General features: G+C 43.7%; 2 protein-coding genes across 2 annotated transcripts in view; one reads left to right on the forward strand and one right to left on the reverse strand.

Moving 5' to 3' along the window:
* LOC131687030 (uncharacterized) overlaps window positions 1-10,173 on the forward strand; it is a 79,544-nt gene extending 69,371 nt beyond the window's left edge. The window contains exons 9-10 of the mRNA XM_058971064.1: window positions 9,391-9,621; window positions 9,691-10,173. Of these exons, the coding sequence (XP_058827047.1) occupies window positions 9,391-9,621; window positions 9,691-9,825 (366 nt within the window). The 3' untranslated portion in view covers window positions 9,826-10,173. The remainder of the gene's footprint in view (window positions 1-9,390; window positions 9,622-9,690) is intronic.
* Window positions 10,174-16,848: 6,675 nt separating this feature from the next.
* Window positions 16,849-23,750, reverse strand: part of LOC131690982 (uncharacterized) — a 38,117-nt gene continuing 31,215 nt past the window's right edge. Inside the window, exons 6-8 of the mRNA XM_058977096.1 lie at window positions 17,700-17,933; window positions 17,203-17,291; window positions 16,849-17,102 (exon numbers count right to left, since the gene is read on the reverse strand). Of these exons, the coding sequence (XP_058833079.1) occupies window positions 16,854-17,102; window positions 17,203-17,291; window positions 17,700-17,933 (572 nt within the window). The 3' untranslated portion in view covers window positions 16,849-16,853. The remainder of the gene's footprint in view (window positions 17,103-17,202; window positions 17,292-17,699; window positions 17,934-23,750) is intronic.

Consider the following 23,750-nt stretch of genomic DNA (forward strand, 5'->3'; position numbering starts at 1 on the left):
CCATTAGCCGAGACCTAGCGGAACTGTACTCGGTGCACGCCCAGACAATGTGCTCGATGTCGTGATAGCCATCGCCACAAGCGCAGATACCACTATCCACGAGCCCAATACGCCGGAGATGGAGCGTGTAATGGTTTGCCATGAGTCGGGACATCACACGAATGAAGTCACGACCCACATCCATCCCCTTGAACCAAGGTTTCGTCGATACCTTAGGGATTATCGAATGTAGCCACCTTCCCAGCTCTCCGCTGCTCCACGAAGTTTGCCAACTTTCGAGGGTTCTCTGATGAGTAATACTGAAAAATTCGCTGAAGCAAATTGGTCTTTCGTAAACGTCTCCTTCTAAGGCACCCACCTTAGCTAAGGAGTCTGCCTTCTCATTGCCCGGAATGGAGCAATGAGAAGGGACCCATACCAAGGTAATCTGGAAAGAGTTGTCAGATAAAGCACTCAGTAGCTCCCGTATTTTCCCCAAAAAATACGAGGAGTGCTTTCCATGTTTCATCGAGCGAATAGCGTCAATGGAACTGAGGCTATCCGAAACGATAAAGTAATGGCCTGCGGGTAATGTTTCAATGACTCCAAGGGTATACTGAATGGCAGCTAGTTCTGCGGCGTAAACTGAAGCAGGGTCACTGAGTTTGTAGGAGGCGGTGAACTTTTGATTGAAAATACCGAAGCCAGTGGATCCTTCGAGGTTTGATCCGTCAGTATAAAACATCTTAGAACAGTCGACTTCTCGGAATTTATTATAAAAAATGTTTGGAACCACTTGTGGGCGTATGTGGTCCGGAATTCCACTAATCTCGTTTTTCATGGATGTGTCGAAGAAAACAGTAGATTCAGAAGTATTTATGAAATGCACACGGTTGGGATTGTAAGAAGAAGGGTTAATATTCTGCGCCATGTAGTCAAAGTACAGGGACATGAAACGGGTCTGAGAATTGAGCTCAACAAGCCTTTCGAAATTTTCAATCACGACCGGGTTCAAGATATCGCATCGAATGAGCAATCGATATGAGAGTTCCCAAAATCGATTTTTCAACGGGAGAACGCCCGACAGCACTTCGAGACTCATCGTATGGGTCGACTGCATGCACCCTAAGGCGATACGCAAACAACGATACTGAATTCTTTCGAGTTTGATGAAATGTATGTTCGCGGCGGAGCGAAAGCAGAAGCATCCGTATTCCATTACCGACAGTATCGTTGTTTGATACAACCTAATTAGGTCTCCTGGGTGGGCACCCCACCATGTTCCGGTTATTGTACGAAGAAAGTTGATCCTTTGTTGGCATTTCTGTTTCAGATACCGAATATGGCATCCCCAAGTACCTTTCGAGTCGAACCAGACCCCTAGATATTTTACTGTGAAGACCTGAGCGATAGTTTGACCCATTAATAGAAGCTGTAGTTGTGCTGGTTCACGCTTCCTTGAAAATACAACTAGCTCAGTTTTCTCCGAGGAGAATTCGATACCCAGCTTAATAGCCCAAGCAGACAAATTGTCCAGGGTATTCTGTAATGGTCCTTGCAGATCGACAGCTTTGGGTCCCGTAACAGACACCACGCCATCGTCTGCAAGTTGCCTTAACGTGCAGGAATTGTCAAGACATTCATCAATGTCGTTGACATAGAAATTGTATAAAAGGGGGCTTAGACATGAGCCCTGGGGAAGGCCCATGTAGCTAAATCGTGATGTCGATAAGTCACCATGCGAAAAATGCATGTGCTTTTCCGACAACAAGTTTAGTAAAAAGTTGTTTAAAGTCGCTGAAAGACCATGCTGGTGCAGCTTCTCTGAAAGAATGTTGATCGAAACTGAATCAAAAGCCCCCTTAATATCTAGGAACACTGATGCCATCTGCTCTTTGCTAGCATAGGCCCTTTGAATTTCAGTTGAGAGCAACGCAAGACAATCGTTCGTCCCTTTGCCTTTGCGAAAGCCAAATTGTGTATCTGACAGTAAGCCATTTGCTTCGACCCAATTGTCGAGGCGAAACAAGATCATTTTCTCGAATAACTTCCGGATACAGGATAGCATTGCGATCGGACGGTACGAATTGTGGTCGGAGGCTGGTTTTCCTGGTTTTTGGATGGCGATGACCTTCACTTGTCTCCAATCGAGTGGGACAATGTTAGCCTCGAGAAACTTATTAAATAAGTTCAACAAGCGTCTCTTGGCAGAGTCAGGCAGATTCTTCAACAAGTTGAATTTGATTCTGTCTGGCCCCGGAGCTTTATTGTTACACGACAAGAGAGCAAGTGAGAACTCCACCATCGAAAAAGGTGTTTCGTTCGCGCTATCGTGAGGAGACGCGGCGCGGTAAATCTTCTGTGCCGGGGCGGAATCCGGACAAACCTTCTTGGCGAAATCGAATATCCAACGGTTTGAATATTCCACGCTCTCATTAGTACTGTTTCGGTTTCGCAAACGCCGGGCCGTGCCCCAAAGAGTGCTCATCGATGTTTCTCTCGTTAATCCGTCAACGAACCGGCGCCAGTAACTACGTTTCTTGGCTTTCATCAAACTCTTCATTCGCGTTTCTAACGTCGCATATTGTCGATAGCTAGCGGGTAACCCGTCGTCCCGGAAGGTCTTATACGCGGCGGCCTTCTCCGCGTACACGTCTGAGCACTCTTTGTCCCACCACGGATTAGGAGAGCGTTTTTGTATGTTCGCGCCGGGTACTGGCTTAGTCTGAGCTTGATTCGCGCTGTCGAGAATCAAGCCAGCCAAAAAGCTGTACTCTTCCTCCGGAGGAAGTTCTTGGGTAGATTCGATGTTGTCGGATATCGCGGCAGCATAGCTCTTCCAATCGATATTTCGAAATATTGATTGCTTTCAATGGCCTTGAACCGTTATTGATTGAGACTACAATCGGCAGATGGTCGCTGCCGTGGGGATCAGGAATTACCTTCCACGTGCAATTTAACCGCAGCGATGTTGAGCAAAGGGACAAGTCTAAGGCGCTCGGGCGCGCTGGAGGAGCAGGAATCCGTGTCATTTCACCCGTGTTTAAAATTGTCAAATTGAAGTTATCGCAAAGATCCTGAATTAAGGAAGACCGGTTATCATCATAGAGGCAACCCCATGCTGTACCGTGAGAGTTAAAGTCTCCTAAAACTAGTCGCGGTGCTGGCAGGGATTCTAAGATGTCTTGTAGCCGTTGGTGCCCAACCGCGGTGTTGGGGGGAATATATATGGAAGCTATGCAAAGGCTTTTGCCTTTGGTTGTTACTTGACAAGCGACAACTTCAATACCTGTTATCGAGGGAAGGTTAATTCTGTAGAAGGAATAGCACTTTTTGATCCCCAAAAGCACTCCTCCATAGGGGGTGTCTCGATCCAGGCGAATAATATTAAAGTCGTGGAAGTTAAGATCTATGTCGGAAGTTAACCAAGTTTCACATAATGCAAATGCATCGCAGCTCAAATTATTTATTAAAATTTTGAAGGAATCGATTTGCGGGATGATACTTCTGCAATTCCACTGTAGAACAGTGATCAAATCTGTGACCTCGTTCGATGAGTTAGCCATCGAAGGATACAATCGCTGAGAGGAGGGGCCATTTAGCAGTCAACTGCTTCAAAAATGTTCTCACTGTAGGGAGAAAAGCTAACATAAGACTTTTAATAGGATCAGTAATATTGAAAGTTTTTATTATCCAGTTCACTATGTCCGAGAGTTTTATAATTCCAGTGCTGTGATTACTCTCGAACTGAAACAAAGGAACACTTGGGATTTTTGATGTTCCTGGAAGTGCTGGGAACTCCTTCTCTGAGCTTAATCCTCCGAGACCAGGAGCTAATTGCTTCGGTTTGGTTGCAACACTTCCAATAGATGTGACTTTCGGAGCCCCCTCAAGGGACACCTTCTGGCCTTTACAAGGAACTTTACGAGAGGAAATGTTCCTCCTCTCCCTATAAATTCTAGGCACCCTAGTAGATGTTCCCTCTTGTGGGTTACCAGCCTCGCCCTCGTCAGGAGGCAAGTGAGTATAGATGTTTGCTGAGGATGGTGGCGTAGCATTCTTTAACATTTCTGCAAAAGAATGTTTGGATCGTCCCGCAAGGGAACGTTTCAGTTTATCCCCGCGTAGTTTGTACGCGGGACATGCCGAGATATCATGCAGACTCTCCGCACAGTAAGGACACTTTTCGGCTTGCTTACTGCACGAATCATCTAGATGATTCTCCCCGCATTTTCCACAGCGGGCCTTGTTGCTACAATGGGTGGCTGTGTGACCCAGTTGTTTACACTTTGTGCAATTCATGACCCGCGGCACAAACAGACGCACAGGCAGACGAACCCTGTGCAAGAGGACGAAATTTGGCAAAGCGGTACCAGCGAAGGTCACCCGATAAGAGTTTGATTGGGGGTACGTTTTTGAACCATCCCCCGCAACTACTACTGAGTGCAAACGTTTGCACTCAAGTATTTTAACTGGCTGAAGTAAGCGGTCTCTGAATCGGCCAACCCCGTACTTCAGCAGATCCTCGCACGTCAAACTCTCATCGGTTACGACGCCTTCGGATTGTACTCTTACAGCCGGAATATACACGTTATAATCCCGCGTAAAGTGCTCACAGCAAGCAATATCGTTTGCCTGCTTTGAGTTGGCTAGCAACACCCTTATCTTGTCCGAGCGGACCTTTGAAATTTCGGTCACAGCCGAGAACCGTTCCGTCAGGTCTCTAGAAATCTGAAGAAGATTCAGTGATTTAGTCTTGGGCCGAAAGAAGACCACAAATGGACCAGTTGAGAGTTCTGGATAGCATTTGGGCCGGGGGGGGGAGCCTTAGAAGTTGAACCCGATTCAACTTCCATTTGACCATCCGGAGAGGGAACCATAGAAAACGTCAACGCACGGGGTCAGCGCCCGCGCAGACGGAAGAAAGCAATAAATGTGTTACAAAAGACAAAAACCACTTAGCTTTAAACTGGTGTCCAACGACGAACCGATCCAGCTTATACAGCTGGCTATTGTTTAATCCTCACACGCGAACAAAAGACTGAGGACCGAACCGAACTGGCAAAATAACCTTGAATGTGGATTAAAACTATTCTTTATCGCCTCACACAGCACTACGGACTAGAAAAAACAACCTCTGTCTCGATGGAGAGCTCGAAAACGAATGATTCATGCCCATGTTGTTTGTGGCCAACAACGTTTTTAAACAGCGATTACTTTTGGTTGAGGCAAGATTTGCTCACAAAAACAAGTAAGGCTAATAAATGTGACTATTGGCTTTCATTTGAGTATTAACAGTTACAAGGATCAGCTGTACAACTGAAGTTATTGCAATTAGTCTGATTGAATTCCGATGGAGCAGTGCTGCCAGGGACAGTTTACGTTGACGACGGAAAATGAATTTTTCATATAACTTAGTTATGATGCAATTTTAGTGAAAACTGATAAAACTTACCAATTTAGATTATTTTTAGCTACAATTTCCAAGCCATTGGATTATTTTGAATATTCTAGGAGAATTGTAGTGAGCAATGGAAGGTAAAAATTTCGCAGCTTCTAGCACTGCAAGAGAAGCACCTACCTTCATGACAAAAGTTTTTTCGAGTTTCTTGACCCCACCGTTTTCAAGAAAAAATAGTTTTGAAACCCTACATGCACTAGAAAAAGTTGGGCATGAAAGGGTTAAACGTTGTATGTAGTGTACCCGAGCAAATACTCATCGGTTCAAATATCACATAGCCCCTTGAAAAGACCATAACCATGATCCGTGCCAAAATTCACAACCATCAAGACTCCACAAAATGGTCTCAATAACCTATAAAAACACCAAGATATAGTTTTTATGTGGTATCTACCGGACCATGGTGACTGTGTTTTCATGGGTTGGACCAATTTCGAACACTGTTGTCAAACCCCATGAGTATGGGGTTATTATGTGCTTTTCGATTACTCGGGTACCGAACGTTTGATTGTTAAAAATAAATTAAAACTTGAATCATTGGATTGACGTTTGAACTGGTTCAGCTGGGTCATGCAGTGCCTCGTTTTCTGCCGCTCTGATGCCCTTTAAGCGTCTTGATCACTTGGGATAGGTGCAATGTGCGATTTCGAGCTGATACAGATCTATTGTTACTCCCACGCTAAAATGTTATGGACAAATATTTTTTGAAATTTAGTCTGTTGAATGATTTTATATTCATCCTAAGTGCGGGGCCCCCAAAATCCCGGGGCCCCTGGCTCTGGCCCAGTGTGCCCATGCGCAAAGACAGTACAGGGTACCCGGATACCTTTTCATGTTTCAAATGAAATTTCAATGTTTTATCCATAGCTGGAAAATGAAACTTTGTGATATCTTGGAATTTTACTAGGTCAAGGTTTTGAGTTAATAATATAGTTGATAGTCAGGGGGAAGTGGAAAAGAGATCCAAAATTTTTTACTACGTAACAGGCCGACACGGGTACCCGGGTACCGACAAAACTGAAATGCCAAAAACTAAGGTTATTTAAAACTGATTTCGACACTTTTGGGTACTTTTGGTTTAGGAACTCGTCCACTTTCAGACTTGGTAAAAATGAATCGGGTTAATTCATTCGATTCCCTGAAATCCGAATTTCCAAAGGCATGTTGCGGTACTGGGATACTATTTGTGAATTTTAATGGAATATTGGCAATTTGGGAACCAAAATTCTTTGAATTGCATCATCAGGCTGTATCTTACGATTTTGGAACCATTTGGTGATTTGACCCCGGAACGGACATTCCGAAGCAGTGAGTACTTATTTTGCTAATCGTATTAGTACAACAAATGATAAATTTCCCAAATTCTCGGCAGGCGGCTGTCCAGAGCAGTTACTATATGATAACGCTATTGGCACACTTACTAACAACTCTTCCCTTCCCGTGATAAATGTGGCGATGCAGAGAATTCCTCGGTCTCTAGTAGCAACATGTATCGGACAAACATTCCTTCCTTTCCCAGAGGATCTGCATTCGGATGTGGCCGGCGTCGGTATTGATCAGCATGCAGGGATCAGAATAGATTGTACAATGTGGCTCATCATGTTATATCCAAGCATGTTGTTCCAATGAACATTTTGCAACCTAATTTGGTGCTGGTCAATAACGGATTAACAACTACGGGCGATCTCTTATGCTTATGCATATGCAAATATTACGAAGATCTGTTGACTATGTTGCGAGTTTTTACTATAAATGTAAACAAAAGTCGCACTCACACGTGTCATAGGTGTGTATGGACGACAAAATTTGTATGGCGTGTCATAATCGTGCATTAAACATTTCCATAGAAAAAATTTGGGTAATTTCGGGAGAGACGCCGCTTCAGGAGAGACGCCGCTTCAGGAGAGATGCCGCATTCTCTATTTCTCGTATATGAGGTCACTTTTATATGGTAATATGATATTGTGAGATTGTCTTTCGAAGAATTACAACACTGGAGATGTAAAATAATCCTTATTATTTGCTTACGAAAACTTTAATAATGATTTTGTGCTTCCAGTTGCATCACGGAGTGTCGAAAATTTATCAGCACCACATTAAAATTTTATTTTTTTAAAGTGCTCGATTTTTTTCGTAGATCATGTATCTGTTGAATAGCTGGAACCTTCTAGAAGAAATTCTGATCACGAGCACGGTCATTCATGATTGCAGAGGAAAATGTCGTTCGGCATCTCTCCCCTACAATTGGGAGAGATGCCGCATTAAAATTGCGGGTGAGATGCCGGTGAGATGGAGGAGGATGCGGAGCTAAAATGTATTTTTTTTATCTCAGAATGTCATTAAATGAACATTTGCGTCAGGTATAGGTTCTTAATAAGATATATCCACAAACTAAAGGACCTAACACAGTAACATATAGGATTATGAGTCTATTTATCTATATATTTAAATGGGCGATATGTATCTAAGTATTAGTTACTTCGGTTTATTCTTTAAAGTTTCAGGCACTAATTTTCGTGAACTCATTGATTTGTAGTGATGCCAATATTGAGATAAAAACGAAAATTTAAACGAATTGATGCTTTTTCAAAATGAATCTTTCACGAACAAACCTAAGTTATATAAATTGATTGTTGGGAGTAATAGCCAAACACTGTTTTTAAGGAACCGCTACCAACAAATAGATATATCTCTCATTCAAACATATAGATAAATAGTAACTTTAATTAAGTTACTCCAACTTAACAGTTACACAAGGTTGCGAGAGAAAAACATTTTTAAAATGTTTAATCAAAAAATGTTTCTAGAAATGGTAGTACCCCCTTAAGAAAAGTGAAGGTGCTAGCCGATTTATATGTGTAATAAAATTTCACGAAACTCAGCTGAAGACATTAATCACAAAAACATCAAGGAGAGCTAAAAAATACTTTTGTTCACCATTTTTCAGCTTGTGACCACAGTGCGTCTTCTCACCCGCACATGCGGCATCTCTCCCGCAATGACCTTTTTTGTAAAAAGGTCGTGGAAATTTGATGAATGTTTTTTCATGACAAAAACCATTTCATAGTATTTTAGAAACTTGTAGCAATTGATAAAAATGATTTCTTCAATTATTGAATGGTTTACATTGATGCAGGATCGATTTTTAGAAATGTGCGGCATCTCTCCCCAAATTACCCTATTATCTTTTATTCATATCCTTGGGTTCATTTAGTCTAGAAACAATCGGTCAGATGCATTTGAAGGAAATGAGTCAGGGAATCTAGAAAAACAGTTATTTTTGGATTCAGTGGTGCCAAATATACTATATTTCAAATATAAACCTTTTTTGTATTTTTTTGAAGATGATTATGGCATTGTGTTTCTCAGATAAATTTACACATAAAAACATTTTATGCATCAAGATCACTTCAGCCAATCTCCAAACACAGTCATTTGAAGCAAAAAATTATAAATTTCTCAGCGCGTTTTTCGCTATATCTCAGTAGCCAAGCAGAATGTAAAAATTCCGAAAACGCCACTTTGTAGAGCTTTTTTAGACAAGTGATGTAGCATCACTAACTCAGTTTACCCAAAAATGGCGTTTGTCATAAGATAGCACAACAGTGACACACTGCGCTCTCAATTTGACAATTTTAATTGCTGAATTTATAATAAAGTGTGTCTTTCAAATGGATTAAATTCTAATTGCTCGTGGATTGTTGAGTCTTTCAGTTGATGACTCGGAAAAATCGTCAACATTGTAAACCGAAAAATGTAGAAATATTTTTATGTCTGCTTTTTTGATTAATAATTCTAACATCTAAAGAAACGAAAAAAAATTTCAAGATAAGGAATCTTTCCTAGAAATTCCAATATGATATGTTTAATAGAATAATTAAGTATATATTAAGTAGAATAATAGAAGTGTTTACCCACTCGAATTGCTAATGCATATCACCTGATTTCAGAACGGCCAGATTACCTACATGTCGAAGCACACGCACACCAGCGAGAACGGTACCGGTCCGAAGAAACCGCGCGAACCAACTCCTCCCAGGAAAGTGCAGTTGGCGGAACCAATCGACAGTAAAGCCGCTGCCATTTCTTCGAAAAACGTCGCTGGTCCACCGGTCTACTATCCGCCCGGGCATGAAATGTTCGCCAAGAAGGAAAGCGAAGCCGCCGCCTGGCGGGCCCAGGTATGGCAAAGCTTGAATGATTTGTTTTTTTTTTTGCGATTGAACTAACCCCTGAATTCCTTTTTGCAGGGTGAATATGCAAAAGCGAGTGGAAAATACATGTACGAGTCGGAAAGTAAATCGAAAAGCAGCTCCAAATCCGGAGCCGCCGTTGTTCCCGTTTGTCTTCCGCTATGCTGTGCCATGCCGTGTAGCATCATGTGAGGGGTTGGGTGCCGTTGTTGCGTTGTTGTTGTTGGTAATAAGATGCAGCTAGTGTAAGCAATGTAATCTGGAAGCATACTTACTTAAAATATTAACAAAGTTAACATTTCACTTTTGAAAACAACGACAGAACATGTGCCATTTTCTCGAGAAACAAAAACGAAGTTCTTATTTCCGGAAACAAATTATCTTTTTGCACGAGGAATGAATTCTCCGGAAGGTAATGGCTAGGAAAAGATAAAAGAAAAGCTTGGAATCTCTAAAACTACAACGCGTATTAACGATATTATTTTGTTGTTATTTTATACATTCTAATTCATGATGCCAATAAAATTGCGATTCATATGATCATTTCTATTTTTATTCATTTAAGTTAACGATTCGATTTGGTCATTTAATCATACGCTAATTGTAGTGTTTTTCGATGCACCCACCATTAAGGGGGGGGGGTGGGGTTGGTTAAGATTTTATGCGTGAAAGAAAAGCACTTTTTTTGCGATTTTTAGTAATTTCGGTGAAGCGAATTTCAGAATGATATTGTGATGATACATTATAATATAAAAAAGTTTTAATGTTTTGTGTTTCAAGCCGAAACCCTTGCCCCCCCCCCCCAATTAATGAAATAAAATAGTAGGACCTGCCTCCCATTCAACACCTCATTGGCTCCTATCCTTGTACTGGGTTTACTGTCAAAAATGCTTACCCATGTGACCAAAACCGTTGTCTAGAAAGACCGTGTAATCGTGCACGGAATTTCGAAAAACATGCTTTTAAAAGTTTTTAGAAGCTAATAAATTAAATTAAAGGACACTTACAAGCATGAGATGTTAACCAACTACACTACGAAACTTTTCAAGAATATTATCTGATAATAATTATAACGATTGAAGCAAAAACAACGATTTTTAAAACTGACTGATGAGCTTAATCCATTTACGTTTCAAAGAAGAACTTTTTGTTCATTCAATGACTCGAGTAGTACAAATGCAAAAATGAATTTAGATCTAAACATTTTCACAAGTGGAGTCGTCGCTGAAGTCGAGCGCGCATTTGTACGTGTGTTATAGCTAGCAGTAAACTTTGACCGCGCTTAGGTACATAGAAAGGGGAAAGCTAGAAAGAGTAGAAAGGAACACGAAACATGTAGGATCACCATTGAATAAATCCTAGGTTAAGAATAAAATGCCGTATTCTAACCCGTATGTTTTCTTGTTAGTTTCCTGAAATATTTGCCACGCTTTTGTCTCGATTTGTAATAAGCTATCTTTCGTAATTGAGCTACAACTAATTATGAAACAAGTATTTCATTACTTTTCATTCATTAGTTCCATCAGTAGGGTTACAGCACCACTCCCCGACACACCACCAGTTTTGGCCCATCTAAACAAATTGGTAATTTTGGTCCAGAACTAGTACCCTTCCCCTATGACAATCTGGGCGGTAAACTCCAGATTATCTAATTTACCGGACCTTTCCGGCTCCTTTGTACCATTCAACACTACGACTCGGCTCCCTTGTGAAATTCAGCACCACAACTTCTTGAGACCTTTGTCTCCGTTTCCATATCTGGTGCCATTTAGCACTGCAACGCCTTGAAACCCTTTGGCTCCCTTATCGTACGTATCACTTCCTCGATAAGCCATTTAGCTCTCGACTTGTTCGAAAACTACACGGCCTGGTCCCCGGCAAACGCCAGGGAGAGAAGGGCTCCCGAAACCAAACCAAACGCTGGTGCCCCACCGAATTGCCACTAAGAGTGTCTCGTCGCGGTCTACTCAGTCTAGTCCCCGGCGGTGGATCTAACATAGTCCAGCGGAGAGTTGCTCGGCAGTGATTGCTCCTCCGAAATCGTAGTTCACTGTTCAACACGCCATTTCCAATGTAAGGCAGTCATGATTTGCGTCACCACTCTGTTAACCGCGTTCCACATCTTTACGTCGCTTGTCATTCTGTAGACGACATTACCCGGGTTAATATCCAGTCCTCCCGTTTCAAGAATCTCTCTGCGTGTCGCTTCGAACCTCGGACATTCGAAGACCACATGCTCCGGTGTCTCCTCGACGTTCTCACACTCCGAGCACAGCGGTGACGTTGCATGACCGAACCGATGAAGATACTTCCTGAAGCAGACGTGGCCCGACAGAAGCTTTGTTCAGGTGGAATAAGCCGGTAGGTTTACCTTCCTTTCTCCGTATTGTCCGATTTCTGCTGCAACCTCGCCATCGAATCGATCCTCACAACTTCCTCACGTTCCTAGTGTTTCTACTATTGTAGCACTCGATATTCTCCGTCACAGTGATACAGATGGGAATCATTCCGACGATGACGCATACGGCCTCCGTCGATATTGTTCTGTACGCGCTCGCGACTCGTTCAGCCATCATTCTGTTCAGAATTTGGCGGTTCCGATTAGTTTTCAGCGCCGCATACCAGGTAGGAACCCCATATCGCAATATCGATGACGAAACACTAGATAACAGACATCTCGTGCAACTTCTCGGACCGCCGACGTTTTGCATGATCCTCACTATTGCGCTCGTTGCCTTCGTCGACTTTTCGCAGGTTTAGTCGATGTGGCCGTTGAGGCTCAACCGGTCTTACATTATCACTGCCAATTGCTTTGCGAACCCAAATCAAAGAACTAAGCCCAGACAACCTTGTCTAGGTGCCCGGTATTACTGGAAATTAATAGGCTGACACATTAGCTAGGGTAGGTGTAGCAACTGACTTCGTTTGTCCAAAGCCCACCCTGCCAATTTCGACAAGTTGGATAAGAGAAAAAATCTACAATCTACAATCGTGTCACCAAACAAAGTCGTTTCTAGAACAATCGTGCCCAGTAATTTCGAAAAATCTTCTACATTTTTCGAAACTCCACTGCGGCATGCTGACCAGAGCTTTAACCGGCCACTGCAAACTCAATTATCACATAGCAACTATTCAGCGCGCTGAGCCATTTTCATGTGATCTTTGTGAATCCTAATATGGAACCTCATATCATCTGATATGCAGCTACCCAGCAGTAGCGCAATTACGATTTCGAGTTTACGGCCGTCCTTACCTAGACGACATCTTGTTTGGACGATTGAAACTCAGAGACATACGAAAGATTCTTACCAACTTGGGTAAAGAGCTTTAGGCTTACTCGCAGGCAATTTGAACTACTTGTGACTTTTTACCTGATGTTTGTTTCAGTGCTGTTATTTTTTCCACCCTTCCAATTCCCACTTCCTCCCTCCTACTTCTCCTTCTTTCCGCTCAGGAAATGATAAGAACATACGGCAAGGCACAAATACCCGATAACATACGGGATACGTACCATTTGAGCCAATGTATTCTGATTCCTGATTCCTGCTTCAGTGCACGCATCGATGCAATCACGTGCCTTTCGACGTCGATTTGCACCCGCTGAACCGAAATTGCAGTTGCTAATCAACAACACCTCCGTCTTGAGGTGAGCTATCTGCAGCTTGACACCGTTCATCCAGCCCTCGATCACTTCTGCTATCTCCGTTACCGACACCTCCACTTCTTCGAGTGTCTGTTCCATCACCGTTAGTGACACGTCTTTTGTGAAACCCACTATTTTTACTTTTCTGGGCAGCTGCAGCGGCAAGACCTCATCGTACATCCCGTTCCAAAGAGTTGGACCGAGAATTGAGCTCTGAGGAACGCTCGCTGTGACTCGCATTGACTTTTGCCCTTCGTTCGTCTTGTACAGCAGCACTCTGCTCTGGAAGAAGCTCTTCAGGATCTGACCCTCATTCCGTGCAGCGCTGCGGCGACGGCTATCGTGACCACAGCGTACTATCGATCTTCTATTCGCTTCTATCTAGATCACTTCTCGGCACTCTCGGCCACTGTCCGAATTGCCTCCACTGTTGCACAGTGGTCGGACTAAACCTATGTTTCAAATATTGATATATTTTATTTTTTGTAGATTTCTTATGTATTGTATAACATACTCTCCAAATTTTGGTACCACTGAATGAGAATTAGATTTTTAATAGCAATTTATACGTCGCTGTGCCAAACAATTCTAATGATATTCATTTTCTAAATCACAGTACCTATCTATCTTCATTTAAAAAATATGTTGCTCTTGCAATTATAATCCAACTTCTGTACAACTAATATAATTTTAAAAGGAATTTATAGAGCTTTGTTGGGCATTTCGACATGTTCGCAAAATTTGATTTGAACTATGATTTATTTTTATAAATTTAGCTTAAGTGGCATGATAGCAAATTCTTCTTTCACAAATGTATTCTGTTCAATCAGGTGAAATAATTCGGATCAGTCACTTATGATGTATTCTATGGGGAATCATCTCTACTTTTCGAATTCAAAGGTCTCGTTTTGCCCCTTTTTGCCCGGACTCGACATTATGGTACTTATAGTATTTTTATACATATATTTACTTCAAAAATCAAAACAAAAGTTAATCGATGGAGCCTTCAGTGTAAAATTGAACGCATTTTCGCTTGATGCCCTCCATCAAAGTCTTTACAGTGTCATCTGGTACCAGTTTCTCAGTTTTTTTTCCATTTTCTTAACATGTCCTTCTCGTCTTTGACTGTCTTCTTGCTCTTCCGAAGTTCCCGCTTCATCATTGCCCAGTACTGCTCCACCGGGCGCAGCTCCGGACAGTTTGGCGGATTCAAGTCCTTTGGAACAAAATGGACAGAATTGGCCTCATATCACTCCAGAACACTTTTAGAATAGTGACATGATGCCAAATCTGGCCAAAATAGCAGAGCTTCGTTGTGCTGCTGCAAGAACGGCAAAAGGCGCTTCTCGAGGCACTCAGATTTGTAGATCTCGCCATTTACTGTGCCCTTTGTCACGAAAGGCTCACTCCTCAGTCCGCAAGAGCAGATGGCCTGCCAAATGAGATATTTGGAGGCGAACTTCGACATTTTCTTCTTCTTAAATTTGTCGTCCACATAGAACTTGCTCTTGCCGGTGAAAAACCCCGGAATTTGCTTAAAATCGGCTTTTATATAAGTTTCGTCGTCCATCACACAGCAGCCATATTTTGTCAGCATCTTCTCGTAGAGCTTCCGTGCCCGAGTTTTAGCCGTCGATTGTTGCCGCTCATCGCGGTTTGGGAAGTTCTGTACCTTGTATGTATGTAGTCCAGCTCTCTTCTTTGCATTCTGGACGTAGCTCTGCGACATGCCGATCTTTTTAGCCAAATCACGGTTTGAGACGTTGGGATTTGCTTTAATCATCCGCTTCACCTTTCCCTCCGTCTTTTTGTTCTCGGGTCCCGGTTTTCTTCCAGCTCCTTTGCCGTGGTCCAACGTCAACCGCTCCTGGAACTGCTTCAACACTCTGGAGACTGTTGAATGGTGAATGTTCAACATTTTTCCCAACTGCTGGTACGACAGGTCAGGAAATTCCAGGTGTTTGGAAAGAATTTGTTCTCTCGACTCGCGTTGGTTCACCTCCATTTTCGTTGAATCGAAAAACACGACTTCGAGTTTGACAGCATGTAAACAATACATATCAATGAGAAAGTGTGCAAAATTTGGTTGATTTTTACCCAATGGTAAAAAAGTTATGCCCTGTTGAATGCGTCGCAATAATTTCGTGTTAGCCCTTTATTGGCACCACAATGGCGGCCGCTTCCGTCGAGAAAATTGAGCAGAAAGGAACGCCCGCTGCCCACCCGATCAGAAACACATAACAAAAAGATTTCAAAACTATATCTCGCTCTGTAACTTGTTATAATTTTCTGTTATTTTAACTACTAACGAGACCAAATTTATAACACAGTATGTTGCGACAATTGCATTCTGTTATAAACTTGTTATTTCATTCTGATCGGGCAAGCTACAGATCCCCGCTCCTAAACCGTTATCAGTTTTGGAGCTGTCAGTGAAGATTTGAGTGTGATGTCTGTACTTAACCAGTATGTTACTGGGGTGGCCGTCGACTTTTATCGTGTGAACAAAGCTGTCGTCGATGTTGTATCAGGGTCGTACCAGGCCCGCGATTTCACCCGGTGTGAACAAGCGATGGGTGGAAGGTCGTTGCTTGCGGTGCAGGGGCAGGTTGGTAGCAGTGGTGAGAAGGGGGCATTCGTCGCCCGAAGTTCTCTCCAGGAAGCTTAGTGCCCATCTGAAGGCCGACCTGACTGCTTCCCAGTGACGTGGTAGTACCCCGAGTAAATTCTCATAGGTTGAAGCACCGTACTACCCTATAAAATAAAATATGATCCGCGCCAAATTTCATAACCATCAAACACCAAAAAATGATCTCAAAAACCAGTAAATATAACAGAATATGGATTTCATATGGGATATTCCGGATCATTGTGATGGTGTTTGCATGGGTTGGACCCATTTCGAACTATCAAAACATCATACAGTGGGGGTAGATTTGGACCATAAGGACGGGGACTCCGGCATCGATACTGGCAGCTTCAACTGGAATACTCGGTAGTAGACCGGATGTTATCCGCACTACTCCGTTTGCAGTCCAAAATGTGATGAAAATCTAACTAATTTTACCCCATTCACAGAACCTATGTGAGACATAGATTTGTTGGCAATCGCGTTCTGTTTGTCGCTACGGTCCAGTCTCATCTGAGCTTTGTATATTTGTTGCTTAAAAAAATCAATTGATCAAAATAAATTGAAACTTGAACTGAAATGTTCAATGCCATCTTTGCTGGGGGACGGTTTCTGTAGATTTCTTAACTGATGTTCAACAGAATGTTCATTTACTCCTCAAACAAATGCTCTGCTTTGTTTGAGGTTCGCCAGACAGAACCGCCTTTGAAATCGATTTCTATTGTTTCTATACTTATCTACACGACAGTGACAAAATATCGATCATTAGATTTAATCGTTTCCATCGGAGCTATTGGAAGACTACTCTGATTAATTTATTGAATCAAAAAATTACGTGTCATCAAAATAATACAAACCTTTGACTAATTTCGAAACAGCCATTTGTGTAAACTCGATGCCGGTACCCAAACTAAAACGCAACGTAAAGCTCATTTTCAGCAATATATTTTAAATTAGAAAATACTTTGGTCCTATGAAATTCCTGCAGCTAGGAAAATTCTCCGGAAAATCGATTGCACCGCCCACGCTGAGCAACACATCAAGTCCCCGAGACCAACCCGGCTGGGCGCCCAAGTCTCGGAGCATCCACAGCCCAGCATTGCCGGCAATGAACCGCAGCACCACCAGCGAGCTTCTAGCAATTTTAATCGTGTCTCGTTGTAGCGGACGGTCGAAATTTCTTCGAATCGTATCCAACTGAAAGGATAGCGCAACCAGAATAGCAATGCACATATATTATAGCCAATACACATTGGTCAAATGGAGGCAGTCTGTTGGTAAGAGATGAAATTCTTACCTTTCTCGCGCAACCTTTATCACATCGAGTCGCCGCAAGTAGAAAGAACCGATGTCCGTGCAGATGATAGGAATGGTCCGAGTCCTGATCTGGGTGAAGTAGATGAGAAATTTTATTATAGATAAAATAGGATTTTGATGGTGCTGACAGTCAGTGTAACATTTTGACGACAGGTGCAAGATTTTTTTTGAAAAGATACCGTCGTCAGTGCGAGAAGCTGGCAGGATATTTACATCATCTGCCGACATCGTGTTCCGGACTTTGACCTTTCCTAGTAGACTGACAATATATTAAAATAGTGGCGCCTAATTAATGCTAAATTAAAGTTTTACATTTGTGCTGATGCCTAGAAAACCCGAATAGTGAATAATCTTTGACCTAAACATAACGCGTTGAAAAGTTTTGCCAACAATAGGTAATGTATTCAAAACCAAATCAAAATCCCATTTAAGCTTAGTTTAACAACAATTTGCACCGTGTGTTTTGTAACTACATACCTTCGTTAATTAAAACCAATTCCACTCGATGACCTGCTTCGATATGCTCAACGTGAACACATTCGCACTGTTCGTCCGCCTGTTGGTGACACTTTCTTGGCACCTGTCGGTGGCCACTACTGTTGCTGCATAGATGTGGTTTTAGCTCGCTGTTCGCAAGGTTCGGTAGCATCAGGACCGAGGGAAAGATGAAACTGAACCCGTTGACAGAATAGGAGATTTCATGGAACTGATCTAGAAGTAAGAAAAATGTGAAATTGTTTTAGGAATATTACATAAATGAAACCGGTTTGAAACCACAAAGAGTAGTTTCACCAAAGAAATTTTAAAACCACCTAGCAATGTGATTAGATGTTTCGTTTAACACTAAAGATATTCATAATCCGAAATGGAACTCGACGTATGTCGTAGAATTTAATGTAAAACAATAAGTAAGTTACAGTACCTGTTGCATAAAGTAACACAAATTTTAAAACTGCTCTACAAGCTGTGTAATTTTCCACTCAAGTAAATTATTTTTAATACAAGAGCCTAACAGCATAATGAGATAATTTCTCCGGGTTATTATTTGCAAATTGCACGCCTATTGGCAAAAATAAAAAATAAAATCTTCAAATGTCTTGAAATCTGTTTTATGTTATGTTTGAACAAATTTAATGAACATTTTTGGATTCCACTGAAAAAAAAATTCTCGTAAATATCGAGTGTGTATGTTGGTGTTTTTTATAGTAAGGTTAAAATAGCTTCGCCTGGCCTACAGTTTATTGGTACAGTGTGGGACTGACATCACTTCGTGGGGGACCCTCGTTGTGCTTTCGTCACACCTTTTTCTTCTGCTCAATCTAGGAGCCTTGGTTGGTCCATGAAATGGCTCGACATTTGAGCATTGATTTAACTCTCGACTGTTCTATTGCTTCTTGTCTCCATCTATTACGTCACCATTTGGCTTTTGTCCCAATGTGCCGTTTAGATGCTGATTCCATGAGACATGTAGCTCTTTTTCCGTGAGTCATACAGGTTTCTCCCAACGCCGATATCCGCTTCCTTGAGGCATTAAGCTCCCAGCTTTATTGAGAGCTACTCGGATATTATCCGCCGGTGGGCTACCCTACTCCGACTGAGAGTCCCATGGTAGCGGAATTTCTCCCTGTACCGATGTCTGTTTCGTGAGCGAATTAGCTTCCATTTTGGTTACGATATAGTCGGATTGTCCACGGCAGTGAATTCCTCGGCGGTAGATTTCTCCCGATACCGATGTTTGTTTCCGTGAGCCATTTAGTTTCCCGCTTCGTCCTGATCTAGCCTACTCACTAGCTACCCAGTAGAATGTCGAGGTCGATCCGGTGAAGCCTGACGCCTATTTCACTGGCGCCCCAACGATTTGAACCCTGTGCTACGTCGTGTACTAGTCAATTGATCCCCGACGGTGGACCTAGTCTGCACAGACGGACAGTTCCCCGGCGGCGAAATTTCTCCCGAAACCCGATATGTGGTTTCACGGTGGCTTTCTAGGCGCTACTTTGTTCGTCCCTTCGCCACTTTCTCTACAGTTCGAGGAATATACTCGTAACCACTCTGGTGCCAAGATTCCAGATACGCTCATCGTGGCACATCTCTTCGACGATATTGTCAACTATCACACCAGGCATACCCCTTCGAACTTATTCGAATCTAAGGCATTCCAAGACTACGTATTTCGGTGTCTCTTGCACATTCACGCACTTCGGAAAAAAGGGTAGCGACGCATGTCCAAACAGATGCAGGTAGCATCCATGCCCGGACAAAAACTGCCTCAAGTGGAAGTTCACCGCGCCATGCTTCATATGCACCCACACGGACACATTTGGGATAAGTCGGTAGGTCCAACTTCTTCTCTCAGCGTAGTCCCACTCTTGCTGCCACTTAGTCAACGAGTTCGCTCTGACCAGTCTCCTTGCATTTCGTGCAGTTCTCCACTTCAACGTCCTCAGCCAAAGTGATGCAGATTACGCATACCGCCTCCGACAAAATCGTTCTGTACACACTCGCGACACGAACAGCCGTTAGGCAAAACGTGCTAGTCAACTTCGTCCAGTTCCGCTTTGAGTTCAACGCAGCAGACCAGTTCGGTACACCATACTTCAATATTGAGGATGAAACACCCACCAGAAGTCGTCTTGCGCCTCCGTTATTCGCCATTAACCTTGCCTATGCATTAGCTGTCCTTGTCGACCATCCCACCCAGGTGTTTTAGCGCACGCATCGATGAAATTGACGCTGATCACGACACGCTGGATTTTTTCTACGGTTGCTGACCACCACTACCTCCGTGTTGTGGTGAGGCAGCTGCAACTTGACGTCAGCCATCCAGATTTCCACGATGCCTATTGTCTCCACGAGCAAATTCTCATGGGTTTCAACACCATACAATCCCATAAAAATTCCATGAACATGGTCCGTGCCAAATTTACAGCCATCAAAACACCGCAAAATGGTCTCAAAATCCCGTTAATACACCAGAATATGGTTTTTAAATGGGATCGTCCGGACCATGGTGATGGTATTTTCATGGGTTGAACCCATTTAAAACACTATCAAAACACCATGCTCGTGGGGGTGAATTTGGACCATGATCATGGGGGCATTATGGACTTCTCATTTGCTCGAGTCTGCCGTCAACATCTCCACCTCCACCTAGCCGGTCATCGTCAGAAAGCTGACGAGCTGAACTACCCTGGGCAGTTCCAAGTATGGAGCCCTCAAGTACTCCCAACGTGACCCTAATCGACCTCTTCCCCAAGTTCGTTTCGTAGAACAGCACTCGGTTCTGAAAGTGACTTTCCAGATCCTTGCACAGATAGCCCGGAACCCGCATTCTGTGCAGCGCTACGGTGATCGTTCCGCAGCTGGCACTGTTGAACGCGTTGTTCACGTCGATCGTCACAACAGCGCAGTAGCGATTACCCCTTCTGTTTTGTTCCGATGCTTTCTCCGCGCTCGCGATGACTGTGTGGAAGGCGTCCACCGTCGATATCCCTTGCCGGAAGCCGAACTGCCTTTGCGATAGTCTGTTCTCACTTTCAGCGTAGTCTGTCAGCCTGTTGAGGATGACTCTTTCCAGAAGTTTACCAACAGTATCCAACTGGAATGTAGGCCGATACGATGCTGGATCTCCTGGTGGCTTCCCTGGTTTTGGCAGTAACACCAGCTTCTGGATCTTCCATCCTCCAGGAAGTAGCCATCGTTCAGACATTTCTGTAGGACTATCTTGAACATGTCCGAAAACGCTTGGATCGCGGTCGTCAGTGCAACATTGGGGATATCATCCGGTCCGGAAGCTTTCTTCGCTTTCAGTCCTTGTGCCACTATGAGGAGCTCATCGTGGGAGACTTGATTGTAACCCGCATTTCCACCGTCTACATCGACGTCCGGTGTAGCCTCATTTTGTCAGTGCACATTTCGACTGACGTCGTTGGACCTTTGAGCCTGGTCAAAACGCGACGGTAAGCATTGCCTCCGGAGTTAGCGTCTACTTCTCTGCACAGTTCCTTATAGCAGATGGACTTGCTTAGCACTATCTCGCTTTTAAAAGCGGCCCTGGCCGCCCGGAGTATTATCTACCACTCTTCCCTGACTGGCTGTTAGGCAGGCAGCCCGAAGGATGCTGAGCCTTTCGTTCCACCAATACGGCGTACGCCGGTAGTTCCTCGGCTCCATTTTGTTCGACATTGTTACATCACATACCCTCGCTACTGTTTCCGACAGCTCATCGGCATTCGGAATTGGAGTGAGGCTGTCAGCGCGAAGTGTTTCCACAAAAAGGTCCATGTTTTTTATTTGCTACTTGCGCTACCACAACCCAAGGCCCAAGCATCTCCTCCTATAACAACCAGCGTTCGTCCGACTAACGACTCGGTTAGTGCCTCCAGCATCTGATTGTACTTCTCTTGTATCCATCGTGCGGGAGCAGCTACAGAAGAATACGCCGTTGATCCTGGTGATCATTAAGCCTTTGTGTGTGCTATCCACCACAGGGAAACCGCCTAACATTTGGATTGTTATCATCCCTGCTCTATCTACCACCCAGCTACCGTTATCGGGAGGAACACGATAGGGCTCTGCAATAATTGCAACGTCTTACTTCGTTTCTTTTGTCGACTGCCACAACAGCTGCTGTGCAGTGTCCATGGTGTGGTCGTTACCGTCCTCTGATTTGCAGATCATGCACATTGGCTTCGTCCAGTATCTAGCATCGTGTCCCTTTCCTTCGCATTTTATACGATGTGCAGATCTGTCTGGGTCCTTGCAGTTCCTCGCCTGATGACCGACTTGGCAACTCGCGGAGCGACTCTAAGGACCGATTTCTTCACCCCTCGCTTAACTTTTAAACCAGGTTCACCAGTACGTTTAAACCTGGCTTAAACGTTAAGCGAGGGTGAAGAAATCGGCTCTAAGCGAGCATACCGACCATTCGACCTTTGTCTTACCGGAGTCTACCAGCTTGTTTGCAACGACCACCGGTAGTCGAATCGCCGCCGTTTGAGTACCGTCATGCGATTTCCAAATCCGGATTGTCGCCGGTATATCTAGTGTGCACTACTCGATCAGTGCTCCCCTCACTTCTTCTACGGTCATTATCTCGTCTAGACCCTTGCACTCGAATAAGGCTTTCTGCGACAGGGCTCTTATGTTCGCTTCGCTCCCAACGATTTAGTAACGAGCTTCATTTTTTATAGAGTTAAAAAAATGTTCAAAAACAAATGCAGAAAAACCAACAAATTAGGGAACGGGTTTGCAGCCACACGATCCGCTAAAACAACTACTCTTGTACGGAACCTGATTCCTCTCCTGCACTACCTTACGGCATCATTTCGATGAGAGGTTTTTTTTTCATATGTACAGCACACACTCCAATCCAACTTCTTAATAGTTGGTTCTTTCAATGGAATTACAGCACTTTACCTCGACACAGCATCAGTTTTCGACCATCCACATAACGTGACAAATTCAGAGTGGGTCTAGAATTAATGCTCTTCCCCTACGAGTACAATCTGGGCGGCAAACTTCAGACTGACTAATTTACTGAGCCCTTCGGCTCCCTTGTACCATTTAGTACCACATTCTCGTTGAACTAGGGCGGAGTAGAGCGTCCGGGTCGCTGGTGCCCCTACAACTTGCGACCTGTGGTGTCTCGTCGCAGTGTATTAAGTCTAGTCCCCGGCAATGAATCTAGCTTACGCCAACGGAAAGTTCTCCGGCGAAAGAAGTTCTCCTGATACCGATTTTTCTTTGGCTACAGCACCACAACTTCTTTAGCACTTTGGCACACTGTCCGGCGCCATTTAGCACTGCAACTCCTTTAAGCCCTTTGGCCCCCTTCTCGTGCCACGTCTTCGATGAGCCATACAGCACTCGACTTGTTCGCGAACAACTCGGTCTTGTCCCTTACGATGAACCTAGTCTACTCCAAACAACCAGCTAGGTACCGAGGTCAGTTTAACGATTCCGATGGAGCTCTTGTGTGTGTGCTTGTGTTTTTTTACTTGGCGGTAAAGCTTTTACGCCGACCCAGCACACGTTCAGAAGTTAGACGTACTACCGATTTCGTCCATCGTGTGCCACAGTGACTCTGAACAGAAAAGTTAACTCTGCATCCAACTCCTCTAGCTTCCACCAAGGAGTCCGACATTCGCCTGATCCCCCCGAATATATCCACCATATCAGTCTTGTACAGCATGATATTTTATATGCGGTCCTCTCTACGTTGACCAGTTGGATGCCGTGGTCGATCCAGCGATTCCGGTTGGAGGGGTGCTGAATGGCATCCGGCTCACTTGTGCCTAAACGACTCTATACTGGTGGCTTGTCACATTCAGTGCTACTCGGTGTAGTCCCCGACGATGGAGCTCCCGAAATCGTTGACGGAAGCGTTATTCTTGCTTCGATGCAGTCCGGCAGAATGTCGGGGTCTATCCAACGATTCTGGGAGGATTGCGTTTCACAGGGGCCCCGACGATTCACTCGGATTAGTCCCCGACGGTGTATCTTTTCTACTCCGACCAAGAGTTCCCC

Source organism: Topomyia yanbarensis, chromosome 3, assembly GCF_030247195.1.
Source record: "Topomyia yanbarensis strain Yona2022 chromosome 3, ASM3024719v1, whole genome shotgun sequence".
Lineage (NCBI taxonomy): Eukaryota > Metazoa > Arthropoda > Insecta > Diptera > Culicidae > Topomyia > Topomyia yanbarensis.